This window comes from Limanda limanda, chromosome 1, assembly GCF_963576545.1.
Source record: "Limanda limanda chromosome 1, fLimLim1.1, whole genome shotgun sequence".
In the NCBI taxonomy this organism is placed as follows: domain Eukaryota; kingdom Metazoa; phylum Chordata; class Actinopteri; order Pleuronectiformes; family Pleuronectidae; genus Limanda; species Limanda limanda.
In genome coordinates this window covers 20,030,206-20,044,339 of record NC_083636.1, presented here as the reverse complement: position 1 = coordinate 20,044,339, position 14,134 = coordinate 20,030,206, and the positions used below count along the sequence as shown (strand labels likewise).

At 41.3% G+C, this 14,134-nt stretch overlaps 3 protein-coding genes across 3 annotated transcripts; 2 read left to right on the top strand and 1 right to left on the bottom strand.

The window, feature by feature from the left end:
* The first annotated feature begins 2,578 nt into the window (after nucleotides 1-2,578).
* Nucleotides 2,579-4,683, top strand: snrpf (small nuclear ribonucleoprotein polypeptide F). Its single transcript, XM_061075263.1, has 4 exons — nucleotides 2,579-2,699; nucleotides 3,370-3,495; nucleotides 3,929-3,993; nucleotides 4,410-4,683. The coding sequence occupies exons 1-4, from the start codon at nucleotides 2,697-2,699 to the stop codon at nucleotides 4,474-4,476; spliced, it is 261 nt and encodes an 86-aa protein (XP_060931246.1). The 5' UTR covers nucleotides 2,579-2,696; the 3' UTR covers nucleotides 4,477-4,683.
* Nucleotides 4,684-5,474: 791 nt separating this feature from the next.
* On the top strand, nucleotides 5,475-9,373 carry amdhd1 (amidohydrolase domain containing 1). The gene is made up of 9 exons (XM_061081427.1): nucleotides 5,475-5,675; nucleotides 6,394-6,500; nucleotides 6,673-6,737; nucleotides 6,836-7,113; nucleotides 7,192-7,417; nucleotides 7,837-7,961; nucleotides 8,076-8,169; nucleotides 8,267-8,427; nucleotides 8,924-9,373. Exons 1-9 carry the CDS (start codon nucleotides 5,539-5,541, stop codon nucleotides 9,027-9,029), a joined length of 1,299 nt encoding a protein of 432 aa, XP_060937410.1. The 5' UTR covers nucleotides 5,475-5,538; the 3' UTR covers nucleotides 9,030-9,373.
* A 176-nt stretch (nucleotides 9,374-9,549) lies between these two features.
* Nucleotides 9,550-13,484, bottom strand: LOC133014245 (tetraspanin-9). Its single transcript, XM_061081438.1, has 9 exons — nucleotides 13,312-13,484; nucleotides 11,897-11,937; nucleotides 11,583-11,662; nucleotides 11,265-11,456; nucleotides 11,086-11,160; nucleotides 10,883-10,984; nucleotides 10,616-10,747; nucleotides 10,153-10,236; nucleotides 9,550-9,960 (listed from the first exon to the last, which is right to left on the bottom strand). The coding sequence occupies exons 3-9, from the start codon at nucleotides 11,643-11,645 to the stop codon at nucleotides 9,889-9,891; spliced, it is 720 nt and encodes a 239-aa protein (XP_060937421.1). The 5' UTR covers nucleotides 11,646-11,662; nucleotides 11,897-11,937; nucleotides 13,312-13,484; the 3' UTR covers nucleotides 9,550-9,888.
* Between the last annotated feature and the right edge of the window lie 650 nt (nucleotides 13,485-14,134).

Genomic DNA, 14,134 nt, shown 5'->3' with positions numbered 1-14,134 from the left:
CCGCTCTGATTGGTTCCTCGGCTGAACCCTGGCCGCGGCCTTTTGTCGACAGCATTGTTGGTGTCCGTCAGAGAGCAGTGAAATACAACAAGCTTTTTAATTCCAGTTCTGCTTCCCACTCTTGACCGTCTGCTCCCAACAATGGCTGCTTTAATACACGAAGAAAGGGGCAAGATGGAGGCAGTCAGATGTTAAAAATCCACTCGAGGGTGATTTCTTTTAATTTTTGTATTTGTTCTAAAAACGCAGCTCGAAAGTACCACACCTTGTGTTGTGGTGATGACAAACTTCAGATTGTGTTCCAGCCTGCAGGAACAGAGTAAGGCAGGCGTGTGCAGGCCGCAGTGTTGCCCCCCTGTGCTCAGCAACGGTACCAAAAAAAACCAACAACACAGAAGCGTTTCAGGTTGGAAATAGTTGCTGCAGGACTGTTCTCTCCGCTCGGGCCCACTCGGGTCAGGCTCCACTGAACACAGCATGGCACTGGCTTCTCTGTCTGCGGTGTAATCGGACCGTGACCTGCTTTCTGTGCATCTGACCCGTGTCCAATAAGCACTGAGCCAAATGAAACTATCTCACCTGTTCACTTTGTTCAGTCTGTCCTGGTTCACTCAGCAGAGCTCGGCTCTTTGTGAAGCGGAGAACTGGGATCCAGGTTTAAACTTCCAGACTTTACGCATGGATCAACCACCTGTCTGCACGACTGTAGCTTCACATCATGTGTAATGAGTGTGCAGTGGCTGTTTGTGTCCTTTGTCGTCATTTTGTTTCTCTGCTTGATTGTTTTTAAGGTCTTTATTTTCTGCCGTCTGCAGCTTCACACAGTCCACGAGAGTGTTATCAATCTTCTCATCTTACTCTTGGCAACAAAGTGAAGAAGCCAAGTTTCCTGACATCTCAAACTATTCCCTCAGGCGGGTAGAAAGTTTGCCATGTTCACAATCTTAGTGCAGCGTGTTATTGGGTCTCATCTCGTCATGGATGTTTTATGTCTTTTTGTGGTCATCTTGTGTCTCTCTGTGGTCATTTTATGTGTCATTATAGCCGGTTGTATCATTTTCGATTATTTAGTGTCTCTTTGTAGCCGGTTGTTTCCGTTTATGGTCATTTTGTGTCTCTTTGTGGTCATCTTGTGTCTCTCTGTGGTCATCTTGTGTCTCTTTGTGGTCATTTTGTGTCTCTTTGTGGTCATTTTGTGGTCGCTGACACCCCTGGGTGCACTTCTGGCTCCCTGCTCTAGACATGCACCCACACACACGTTATCACTCTGTTGTAACTGACACATGCGGTGACTGACTGATGGGTCGGGTAATTATGTGAAGGGCATTTAGAGGGAGAGGCACGAAAACTAGGCTGCATGATGTAAGGACTCAAGTATTTCAGACATGCAAAGAAAGTGCCAGTGCAATTTCAGAGGAATCCAGCGAAAGAACCCAGCCCTGCACCGTAGGAAGTCAAATGTTAGTTTTATTCAGAGCATCGGGTTTGAACTTGTCTGAAGCTTTAGTAACAGTCGAATGCTTCAACGCAGAAAAATGAGTTAAATTTCAAGTCTGCTTGTTGCCTCAGAGAAAAAGCTGTCGAGACAGAGACCCAGATATGACAGTCTCACTTTTTACTCTTTAACAGGTCAGTGTTTAATCCCTGTGTAATTATCTGTTACTAACAACAGTCAAGCTGAGGTGAAACCTATTACATGCTTTGTATAAGATTTCACATATTTCACATACTAGTACATTTTACATGGTGTTATTATGAACAAAGAGATGAAGAATGACGATCATGAAATAATGTAAGGTTAGGAAGAAACATTTAATTTAATAAATACCTCCTTGGTGAAGGTAACTATTAATTCAGCTCGACTCACGCATGTAGAAATGGGAAGAGTGAGAGAAGTGAATATTTACTCTCATGACCATGAAACCTCGTGGTAGTAAATACTTATCTCACGTATAAAATATAAAATGTGGCGATTTATGTTTAATGTCGAAACTTTGCTTCTCTATATTCCTACTAAATACTTTTTGTTTGTCATTTCATTGTTGTACAAATACTGACTTTATGTTCACCTGTAGTATTTTACTGTGGCAGAGGGAGTTCTCAAACGTTTTACTTGAGTTAAAGTACAAATAGATAAACAAAAATGTTCTCACTTAAAAGTAAGTACCCTATTAACTTTTCTACTTACAAAGTGAAGAAAAAAACGAAGAAAGTAGTTGCTTGTCAGGATACATAGTTATTAAATAATTAAATTAAGGAATATATTTATAATTATTAAATGTTGAAGTACTTGTGGAGTAGAAAGTACGGATATTTACTGATATATGTAGTAGATTAAACGTGTTAAGTAAAAAAGAAATACATAAGTACAGTAAGAAAGTAAATGTACTTTGTTACATCCCAGAATTGATTTATAAATTATTTATTTATACTGCAATAAAAACCACAAGGGAGTTGCATGTATTCTATAAATATTCCATTTTCGGGTTATACCGTCTTTCTCCACTATAAATCACTGAGCGCTGTGATCACTAGGTGGCACTGTGTAAAAAAGTGATTCTTCCTCGGGGGTCAGAGATTCTACTTCCTGTTCGGCGGTAAAGCGTGTTCTGGTTTGTGAGCCGCTAACGTTATAGTGACGAAGCGAGGGAATCAAACATCTAACCACCGGGGCACTCGTTTGAACCGAATTAAAAATGGTGAGTGAATGTTAGTAATGTTAAACAGATCAGCAGGTAATTTAACGACAGGGTTTTTATTTTCACCGCGTTTAAAGGAAATAGCCTGTTAGCTAGTTAGCATTAGCTTTGTTAGCTTCTCACTCCAAACTTCGACTGAATGAATGAATCCTCGAGATTAAAGCGCACAAACATCGTCATATGTTACGTTAGTGAATTTAGATAAAACATTGAGGTGTGTTTATATTGCGTTTATTTATATTTAAATATGTAATTGTACTGTTTACGCTGAGTCACACCAAACTCCATTCAGAAATCCTTTGATTTAACGAGCCTGTTCTCATCGGCACAACACAATGCTTCAAAGCTTGTTCCAATAAATAACACACAATAAAGTGTTGTGTTCGGCGCAATGCACGCGACACAAGCAGCTTCCTTCAGTTTAATATTCAATTAAACAGTTTGTTTATCTTTGTCCCAGTCAAAGATTAATACCGGAACAACATCACATGTCAATAAATCTAATTTTAACTCTCCCTCTGTTGAAAGCTACAGTAATTCGATACGTTTTATAAGTAGTAATCTGGGCAGTTATGTATAGGTGACAGTATACGCACATCCTTATCGTATGTCTTTAAAAGCAGTGTAGTAAAATGTTAATACTAATGTTATTTTGTTGTCTTGTCCTCAGAGTTTACCTCTGAACCCGAAGCCCTTCCTGAACGGCCTGACAGGCAAACCCGTGATGGTGAAGCTGAAGTGGGGAATGGAGTACAAGGGCTACCTGGTGTCTGTGGATGGATACATGAACATGCAGGTGAGTGCAGCATGACGTGGGGAAACGGGGGACGTACTGCAATACAAAGATACAATACAACGGTTGTGAATGTCCGTCATTGTGCATCTTAACAAGTTTACTCTGATTGTAACTCTATAGTTTTGCTAACTTGCATCTGTTGTCCCGCTTATATATATTATTTAGTGTTTGTTTAATGTGTTATATTGTGTGTTTGGAATTTATCATCCGTAATTGTATATGTCACTGCAATAGAAACGTCTTGAAGGCCTTTTCAACAACCTGCTTAAACACATGTAGAAAATAAACCCAGAAAGATGCTCACAGAAATTATAACAACTAAATGTATAACAGTATCTGCATCTTTTTACCTTCTGGATCAGCAGCAGTGTTGTGTTAACTGAGCATACGCCCTGATTGTGACCCTTTGACATATTAAATGTTTCCCTGACAGCTGGCAAACACGGAGGAGTACGTGGACGGAGCATTGGCAGGTCACCTCGGTGAAGTGCTCATCAGGTATGTTTCATGACTGGAATCCCCAAATCTTCATCATGTAACCCGTCAAGCGAAGGTTGTTTTATTTATTACATACCTTAAAGTTTCAGTAATGTTTTATCTGCTAAGATTGAGAATATTTAACAGACGTTGCCAAGAATGAATCATAGAGAGAACAAGTCCAGATGCGCAGCAGCAGCTCGATGAAAGATCGCTGCTCAAACACAAGAACAGATAGTAATCTGAAGTTTTTGGCAAAAACAAAATCCCAGAAACTTCTTTCAATGGCCTCAAGCTGAAAAACTCCCACCAACATAAACTAAGTCGTGTTTAAAGGGAAGGTCTCGATTTGTGGGAATTAAAACCAACAACGTGATCAACAGCCTTTCTTACCCTGCAGCCACTTCTGACTCACGTGTGTGTTTCATCCCCCACAGGTGCAATAATGTTCTGTACATCAGAGGTGTAGAAGAAGAAGAGGAGGACGGAGAAATGAGGGAGTGACGTTGGCGTCTGGGGGCGACTGCTCCTCGTAGAGTTGAGTTAATCTGTCTGTGTTTTCACCATGTGAAACATTGGGGGGGCGGGGGGGTCAGGAAGGGGTGTTGCTTTTCAAGCAGTTTTGAAAATGCTGTTCTTTTTTTTTACTGTATATGGATTTTATGTTGTGATTTTGTGATACAGACACAATAAAGTGATTATTGTACCATTTCTTAAAACTGTTGTTAATTATTTTTTTTAAAACCACATGTTTCATTCTGTCTCCAATTATTTCACCGCTTCTATTAACAAATGTTGTGAAATCCTTGAGTGAAACAAACACTTCACACTTATTTCTGTGAGACGCATCTCTTTCGCAAATGGTGACGTATATAATTATTGATTAATTTAATGACTCCTTTCAGCTTTCAATCAACTTAACATCAGTGATATTACAAGACCGGAACAAAAACAACAGCAAGAGGAATGTTTCTTTTTTTATCTGCCATTTAGTCATGACATACTACATATTTGTATTTTAATATAATCCCACAAGTTCTATTTTGATTAATACTAAGCAAGTTATTGTATGTTATGTTCCAATAGATTAAAAAGGTGGGGAGCATTTGACGAAAATAAAACGAGAAACTTATCCGCAGAAATAAAAACATTAAATAAGTGGAAGTGTCTACAATATTTTTGGGGGGTTGTGTTTGGCTGTTGAGTTGAAACTTAAGTAATATAAACAGCAATTTAATTGTTAAGCTATATGAATATAGGGAGCAAAACATTAAGAAAATGCATAAATATATGCGATAAGGATTCGACCTCTGTTTTGCAGAAGGAACATATAGAAGAAAAGGGTCAAAGATTGTGAATGACCTCATTGGATGCTATTTGTAAAGTTTCAATGTACAACTTTCTAGTGGAGAAATACTCACCAGTTAAAAGATGAGTGACAGAGGCCCCTCCCCCTCTCTGTGCACTTTAAACTCTGCCCTTCTACAAATATTTGACTTCTCTCAAACTGGTTTGAGTCCAGTCACCCTGAAAGTCACTGTCTCTACCTCGGATTAATAAAGAAAAATGTCCAGCAGCCACAGACTCCTGGTGGAAAATGCCCGGCAGCTGGTTCTGATCTGCAGCAGTGGAGAGAAATACCTGACGGAACATGGGATGAAGAACCTGTGTGTGATAGAAAACGGCAGCGTGGTCGTTGGGAGGTGAGTTTCCACTGAGACCCAGTTCAGATTCAATGATTAAAACCTGGAGCTCTGAGCACAGATTCATGTATTGATCAGTTGAGATCTGTTCCTCAGTCGCTCCTTTAAAATGATCTCCTTTGTGGGTTAATATAAAATGTAAATATCAATGAAAATGATCTGTGGTTGAGATTCACGTTTGGAAAGTTTCTGATTTAAGAAAATAACGGATCACTCGGTACTAATTTAAAATAATGGTATTTGGCGACTTCTAGTGGCTTATTTTATACTGGATTCATATTTTACTCCAATTTTACCAACCACTTTATTTTACGGATTTATATCCTTATCCTTATTTCTACAATCTTTGTATTGTTATTCAGTTATCACCTCTTCTACTTAATATATATCTTGAGAATAAATTCTAATTAATCAATCCTGCCCTTTTCCCAGAGTTTCATAAAATGTTGAAATTAACCAGCCAGTCTTATTTTGGATCATTTTCAAATCTCAGTATTTCTGGGTCTAAATAAACACTCTTAACTAATCAGTTCACTTCCTCTGCACTGTGGGGGGGAAATGTAGAGTTCAGCCTGAGGATGTTTCCAGAGGAAATGCCATGTTGTTATGAAGGTTCATCCTCTGCACGGAGGCCGTTTCTGAAGCTTTTACACTTTGTCCCCCTCGTGTGATTTAAAGTGAAGGTTCACTGTTAAGTGTCTGATTTCTGTTCATACAGTGACGGACTGATCGAAGCTGTGGGACCAGCAGAAACCATCAGAGCTCAGTACTCAAAGGAAACGTTTGATAAAGTCATTGATGCTTCAGGAATGTGCGTCATGCCTGGTGAGGGAAGCTCGTATTTAATCAGGGGAGAAGCTGTGGTCTGTAATTAAATACATTCATTCAAGTACTTTTACTCTCTTCTTCTAGAGTTCAGAGGAATATTAAACCTTTTACACCTCTACATTTTTCTGCTGTAGATACTAGTTGCTTTAAAGATGTGATCTTGTTCCAGGTCTGGTGGATGCTCACACTCATCCAGTCTGGGCTGGTGACAGAGTCCATGAGTTTGCGATGAAGGTAAATAATTGTTAATAGTGTATTTTGACTTGTTTCATGACCTCACTTTATAACCTGTGTCTTGAGTTGTTGATGAACTGTGTGTTTCTGTGCTGCAGCTGGCAGGGGCCACCTACATGGACGTGCACCGGGCTGGCGGAGGGATCCACTTCACCGTGGAGCACACCCGGGCCGCCGCGCCCTCTGACCTCTTGGCCTCCCTCAGTGGCCGGCTGGCTCAGATGCAGCGAGCCGGCACCACCCTGGTGGAGTGTAAGAGCGGCTACGGCTTGGAGCTGCAGACCGAGCTCAAGATGCTGGAGGTGATCGACGAGGCCAGACGCACGCTGCCCATCAACATCTCCTCGACCTACTGTGGAGCTCACGCTGTGCCCAAGTACAGAGCGGCCTAACCCTGACCTCACTTCATATCACACCCTGACATTCACTCCTAACTTCCTGTGTCGTTATCCAGAGGGAAGACGGTCGCCGAGGCCACGGAGGACATCCTGCAGGTCCAGCTGCCTCGGCTGAGGGAGCGCATGTCTGCTGGGAAGCTCCGAGTGGACAACATCGACGTTTTCTGTGAGCAGGGAGTGTTTGACCTCGGCTCCACCCGCTCCATCCTGCAGGCGGGAAAAGACCTGGGCCTCAACATCAACTTCCACGGGGATGAGCTTCATCCCATGAACTCTGCTCAGGTAGCACTCACTCCTCAAACCACTGATTCTACTAGAGACTCCACAGAAAACCTGACTCTACCCACAACATAGGATTAGTTTGATTATCCGTTATTACCTCTGCCAAGGAGGCACTGCTGGTTTATTTGACTTTACGGCTGCAGCACAAAAACTACTGAACGGTTTTCCATGAAACTCAGTGGAAGGATATGTCAAGAGAGAACTTTGTCACTTTCTAGCGAGATAGGGCAGATTTCTCACAGAATAAAAAAGTCTAACACATTTAGGGAACAGATATCTATCTGGTGTGGCTTGAATTTAAAGGTTGGGTTGGTAATAGTGGAAAAGAGCTAGTAACACTTGCAAGGACACATTCCATTTATTGCTTTGATAAATTATTATATTGTAAAAGATAATCTTGTTGTGTTGACGTGTGTCAGTTGGGAGCAGAGCTTGGAGCCTTGGCCATCAGTCACCTGGAGGAGGTCACGGACGAAGGGATCAACGCCATGGCTGAAGCAAAAACTGCTGCAGTCCTTCTACCGACCACAGCTTACATTCTGCGGTACGCACACACGCACGCACACACGCACACACACGCACGCACACACGCACACACACACACACACACACCTGTCGCCTGGCTGTGAGCTCTCTAATGACCCCTTTGTGTGTTCAGGCTGCCTCAGCCTCGGGCCAGAGACATGTTGGATGCTGGAGTGATCGTCGCCCTCGGCAGCGACTTCAACCCCAACGCCTACTGCTGCTCCATGGTGAGTTCAGTCAGAGGTGCGAGGTGTCGGCAGGGGGGAGGTCAAAGGTCACAGGGTAAACGTTAGTCTCTTCACTTTCTCTCCCCTCCCTCCTCAGCCCATAGTCATGCACCTGGCCTGCGTCAACATGAGGATGTCCATGCCTGAAGCTCTGGCTGCCGCCACCATCAACGCAGCCTACGCCCTCGGACGCTCCGACACACACGGATCCCTGGAGGTCAACAAGCACGGAGACCTGCTGGTCCTCAACGCCTCACGGTCAATATGTTTTGTGTTTTTATTGTCTTATTTGAACTATTAAATCATTATAGATACATTTAACGGTTAACTCCACTTATCAAGAAAAATTAGAGCTGCATGATAAAGATCATTCAATTACTGGGTTTAAGTAGAAATGTTTAAGTACTTTTACTTTATACTTTCACGTTGATATTTTGCAGTTTAACTTCAGTTACTATTCAAGTTGACAATTGACATTCATATAAAAATGCAATTGTCTTATAAACTGTTATTAAACTATGTTATTTAAGTTAGCACCACATCAACTAATTGTTATTAACAGTCAATACTTGAAGTAAACTTTTTCAACAGTTTCTTTATTTTTACAGCACAAAGTCTAACTAATGAGTTTTAACCTTAATTTTTTTGTGAAGTATAGAAACTCTGAATTCTTAATTCTGTTTCATTGCTTCAGTAGTGTTGATGAAGTGTTAGTGTCTCCCAGTGACTGAGTCTCTCTCTCGTTCTACTGCAGCTGGGAGCATCTGATCTATCAGCTGGGAGGACAACAGGAGCTCGTCCGCTACGTCGTCATCAAGGGAAACGTCGTCTATGATAATGAGACGAGCTCAGACTTGTAATCACACAAGGGGAATGAGTGAATGTCCTTTTAATTATCCTGTGTCCAGGCTTCAGTGTTTATTAGAAGTGTGTCATTAAACACACACACAACACAAACCCTCAGTTGTTAAACACCTGCAGAAACTTGGATGTTGTTTATATTTATCAGAATAGAAATTTACACAGTCAGTATTTGTTAAACTCAAGTAACTGGTTGTAACATTTTAATGAGCTGTTACTCAAAAAGTATTTGTTTGTTTAAATCAGTTGCTCAGTTGTCGTCCCATCGACTGAGGCCAGTGAATCAGTGATGTTATCTCAAGTGTTGTTTCAGATTAAAGTTGTGTAACATGAGAAACTGAAACCTGTTATCTCAGCTTCTCTTTCTCTGTGAAATACAAGCAGAAGAATCATCAGCTCGGACACAGTTGAAGTATTGATCACCTCACAAGAACTTTGTTCAACCTTCCGATGACCTGATGTTTCTCCTGTTTTTATCTGTGTCATCACGACGAAACCAAGAGTCAAGAGTTCAACGGGTGACAAGAGCTCTCTGCTTTTATTGATCATGTTAGTACACAATTACTTTATATTATTACACAGGCATCACTTAAAAAATACAACAACATTATTCTCTTCATGCTTCTTCAGTCAAGTTCTGATTTCCACTCAGATACTTTTACACAGAACAACTCGTAACGTGATTTAAAAAAAAAAACTTCTATTCACAACAAAAACTGAGGAAAAAGGTGATAAATGTTTGTAGTGGCACACACACACACGTTATCTGGCTTATTTGGACTATAAACAAAAGGTATGATGGAGGAGATGTGATATATTTCATGTATTAAACCGACTGAATTCACCGCGTGACTCCGCTCAGGCTACGTACTTCTTCCCCCCTCGGTGGATCTGTTGGTAGAGCGTCATGGAGAAGGCCATACCGAGGAGCTGGGGAGGAAAACACACACATGAGAACATGCTGCTGTTTCATAGTGATCTGTGGATTCCAGGCTACATCTACATTTTTAGTTCAAAACTCTAGAGCCACCAAAAATGACATGTTCATCAGGTTTTAGACGTCATATGAAAAAATTAACACATAGTGATATGGATCAGCCTCAACTGATACCAGCTGCTTACCTGTATGACCAACACACACATAGCGATGGTTCCCAGAAGGTGTTTGTTGTCATCCAGCCACTCCTCCACCTTCTCATAGCAACCCTGAAAACATAGGGAACAAAAATAAAAGAGAGTGAACATTTGAGATTCAGCTGTGCTCATTTCACAATACTGTCGTAAATTCTTCCTACTGAAGATGAAATGTGAGCATTGAATACGTGTTGCATGTTTGTATTTATACGTAATTTTCTTAAACAAAAAAAATAAGCAGATAAGAGTGAACAATCTGTTTTAGGGACTATTTTCAGCAGTGGATGAATACATATTTCATGCCGGAGTTTGTATTTCAGACAGCTGTGTGATGTATGTGGAACTGATGCAAAATAAACCGACGGGTGCATGACGTGTGCTTCAAGTGTGTCAGACTTTGTCGGCAAGAAAAAGATAGAACATCATCAGATGAACAAAGTCGATGACTGACCCGTGTCCAGAAGGTAGTGGAGGTGTTACGGCCACAGCCGGCGTAAACCTGCTGGCAGCAGCGGTCGGGAACCACGTTCTCATTCAGGGCCGTGTACCAGTCATTGTGGCTCATCACGCCACAGCACTTCCACTGGTGATAGAGAGAAGGAAACAGTCACTTTACTGCGTGACATACTTCATTTACATGTAAAGGACGAAAAAAGCCACTGATATAGGAAACAAGCAGTTGATTATTATCTGAAAAGGTTTAGCAAACAGGACGCACCTCTCCCTGGATGGCGTTCCATGCATCCCTCAGGCCGGCATTGTTGTCGGTGTTGTACAGCACCAAACCTTCCTTCAGGTCCCGTCTGGCATTCTCGCTCACCTGCGCAGATGGAGATGGAGAAGTGGATGACGTGATGCCACACACACACGCAAAAGCGGAGGATTGTCAGAAAATAGGAATATTCCTGTGCATGGTCTTACCTGGTTGGTGTAGACAAAGAACAGAGTGAGGAGGATGAGCTCGGCCAAGAGGATGATCAACAGAACGATGAAGAACTGAATAATAACACAGGAAGAAGAAGGTGTCAGGTGGTGAGAATAAACCGAAGACATGCATTTTACAAGGTTAGATAAGAGAAGACATTTTAAAGTGCACTCACACTCAGCAGCAGGCACTTGTTCTCCTTGATGGCGCCCAGGCAACCCAGGAAACCCGTCACCATGACAATGGTGCCGAGGGTGATGATGAGGTTGGCGGCGGAGAGCGCCGGGAAGGAGGGCGACAGCGTGGCGAAGCTGCCCTGAGACACCGACAGCCACACGCCCACACCCAGCAGGCCACACCCACCCAGCTGAAACACACAGGAAGTGGAGAAACCGGCTGATTCAGTGATAACTGGGGAGTTGAATGTGTTTACTGATGTTACAGCTGATTAAAAGGAACATGTTCTGACTGTGTGTGTGTGTGGAATATTCACCCAGAAGATCAGGTTGAAAAGGAAGAGCATGTATTTCACGCAGCAGATGCAGCCACGAGCCATGATTGAATCGACAGGCACTGCAGGGAAAAGATTAAACAACAGCATTAGTTAAAAGAAAAACCGGTCGGACTCAAGAAAAAGGCTCAAATTTTTCTGCATCATCCTTCATCTTGTTTGTTTATATCACCACGATCACAAACCAGTGGTAACAAACCACTTTGTTCTCCCATTACATCACAGTGACTTTGAATAGTTTCCTCTCCGGAGAGTCATGTGACGAGCACTTCACAACAAGGAGGAGACAGACTCACCACTTCACAAGCAGGAGGACTGAGGAGCTCTAGTTATGGACCTGAGATACGAAAAGAACACAAACATCAACATTCATAAATTACTGAGCTGTAAAATAACTGTGGTTTATAATACTGTGAGGTTTGATCTACTGAAATAAAAGCTAACAGTCCTCGGGGGGTTAGTAAGAAACAAAACAATAATTTCAGTGATGACTAGTTTACAGCTGCAACTAACGATTATTATCATCATCAATCAATCAATGTGCCAATCTGACTGATTAATAGGTTAAAAGTGACATCTTCCAATGTGTGGTATCATTCATCCAACACATTAAGTTAGAAACTCAGAGACAATCAGTTCACAGTGATGTTTAGACTATCAGAATAGCTGTTAAATAAACTTCTGGTGATTAACTTATCACACAATGTTAACAAAGTCGTCATCAAAACAAATCTGGAGTCACAAAAAGGAGACGAAACATAAACCCATGTTCATGTTTAAGTCATTTTTCTAAAATGTCCTTTTACCTCCCTTTGTTTCCAACGTACATATTGTAATCAAAATATTCTAAGAATAAGAAAATACTCTAATTCAATATAGACATTATTTGGAAAAATGTTGACTATGAAATGTTCTCTGCAAAGAAACCAGGTAGGATGAACACCACGTTATCTAACGTCACTCTGGAAAATCGAATGTTTAGGAAAGCTCAACGTCCAACACACAATCAATAAAAAGTGACAGTAGATTGTTGAACTGTTTAAACACAGACAAAGTGAACAGGTAGAATTTAAACAGGCGCTGCACAAATAATCTTAAATTAATTATGAAAATACTCTTTAGGTTAATATAATTGTTGACAAGTCACAATAGTTTGAAACAGGGGTCACAAAAAAAAGGACCTGGATCCACTGGGTTAACTGTTGTAGGTTAGGCTTAGTAAATAACCATGTTGTACTTATATTTCACCAACATGTTTCTTAAGTTGCTTCACAAGAATTTCCCCTTTTTCAAATAGTTTCATGTGTAAAACATGGAAACTTATGAACAACAGAATAAAATACTTATAACATTGTCTATACAATCTTCATTACAGATATACAAAGTTTCCTTGCATAAAAAACCCCCCTAATTAAACATTAATTTAAAAGACTTGAATGAACACTTTGATTTTATTCTTTAGTTTCCATTAGTTTTGTATAATATCTGGGAGTGAGATTCCTCTTTCTTCCGACGATCTCTGTTCCCGAACGTGACGTCACTCTGCGGTTTTGACAAAAGTTTGCGACGAAAACAAAAAAACAACAAAAACACACACAAACGTCTTCGCAGAATCCGCAGATTTTGACACTTTAACGTCAATAACACGTGTTTGTGTTAATTGACTTTTAGGTGAAATAACCGCGTCTGAAACTGGGACGAAGTTTCTCACCTTCACCGACGAGCTGCGGATCATCCCCGGAAAGAGTCGAGTTTCCCCCGCAGAGTCCGAGGCCTGCTCCCGCTTCACAGCATCACCCGGTGCGAGGCCGTGAATCCGTCCGAGGGAAGGGAAGAGTCGGGTCTGGTCTTCCTTCGATGGCTGCGGGAGGAGAAGAAGAAGAAGAGCAGGAGGAGGAGGAGAAGAGGAGGAGGAGGAGGAGATTGTTCGGAGAGGGCGGAGCACAGCAGAGGACCGGGCCGGAGAGGAGGCGTGACAGGCGGGGAGAGGAGAGGGGGAGGAGCCGGGTGCTGCTGGATGGACAGAAAACTAAAACTTCAAGAATCAAGTATTTGCAGTTGAGAGAAGAGGAATCTCCCACATTGTCCTGTACTTAATCAAAATAAATACGTAATAAAGTTTTAATAAAGTACAGGACAATGTGCGGGTTCCTCTCACCTTCATGTGCTTTTTCTCCTACACAACTTTCTGCCTTATAAAAACTAAAACATATTGTTGGAGTCGTAGCCTGAAGAAGTTCATCTAATATAGGTATTTGTACTACGTAGTTTTCCTTGTACCACAAATATACTAGCCAGCAGAAACAGTGAATACACTTTTGAATAAGTGGTATTATTGTGTACATTATTGTGTACATGCACTCAGATGTGTTGTGATAGCACTTGTCAGGAACTTCAAACATTCACGCAAAGCTTCCAAAGCCAAATGGGATTTTAATAAAGGTTCATGGTTATAACACTGATATAAATACATGACTCTGAACAGAAAAGAAACAAATGAAGATACAAAATATACAAAAAACATTAAAAGCGTG

Excerpts from the sequence above, each read along its gene's own strand:
- snrpf (XM_061075263.1), top strand. Across the intron at positions 3,496-3,928 it reads ATGGATACATGAACATGCAG|CTGGCAAACACGGAGGAGTA; the intron begins GTGAGTGCAGCA and ends TTTCCCTGACAG. Across the intron at positions 3,994-4,409 it reads CTCGGTGAAGTGCTCATCAG|GTGCAATAATGTTCTGTACA; the intron begins GTATGTTTCATG and ends CATCCCCCACAG.
- amdhd1 (XM_061081427.1), top strand. The coding sequence starts at position 5,539 with ATGTCCAGCAGCCACAGACTCCTGGTGGAAAATGCCCGGCAGCTGGTT. Across the intron at positions 5,676-6,393 it reads GGCAGCGTGGTCGTTGGGAG|TGACGGACTGATCGAAGCTG; the intron begins GTGAGTTTCCAC and ends CTGTTCATACAG. Across the intron at positions 6,501-6,672 it reads AGGAATGTGCGTCATGCCTG|GTCTGGTGGATGCTCACACT; the intron begins GTGAGGGAAGCT and ends ATCTTGTTCCAG.
- LOC133014245 (XM_061081438.1), bottom strand. The coding sequence starts at position 11,645 with ATGGCTCGTGGCTGCATCTGCTGCGTGAAATACATGCTCTTCCTTTTC. Across the intron at positions 11,457-11,582 it reads TTTTCAACCTGATCTTCTGG|CTGGGTGGGTGTGGCCTGCT; the intron begins GTGAATATTCCA and ends TGTGTGTTTCAG. Across the intron at positions 11,161-11,264 it reads ACAAGTGCCTGCTGCTGAGT|TTCTTCATCGTTCTGTTGAT; the intron begins GTGAGTGCACTT and ends GTTATTATTCAG.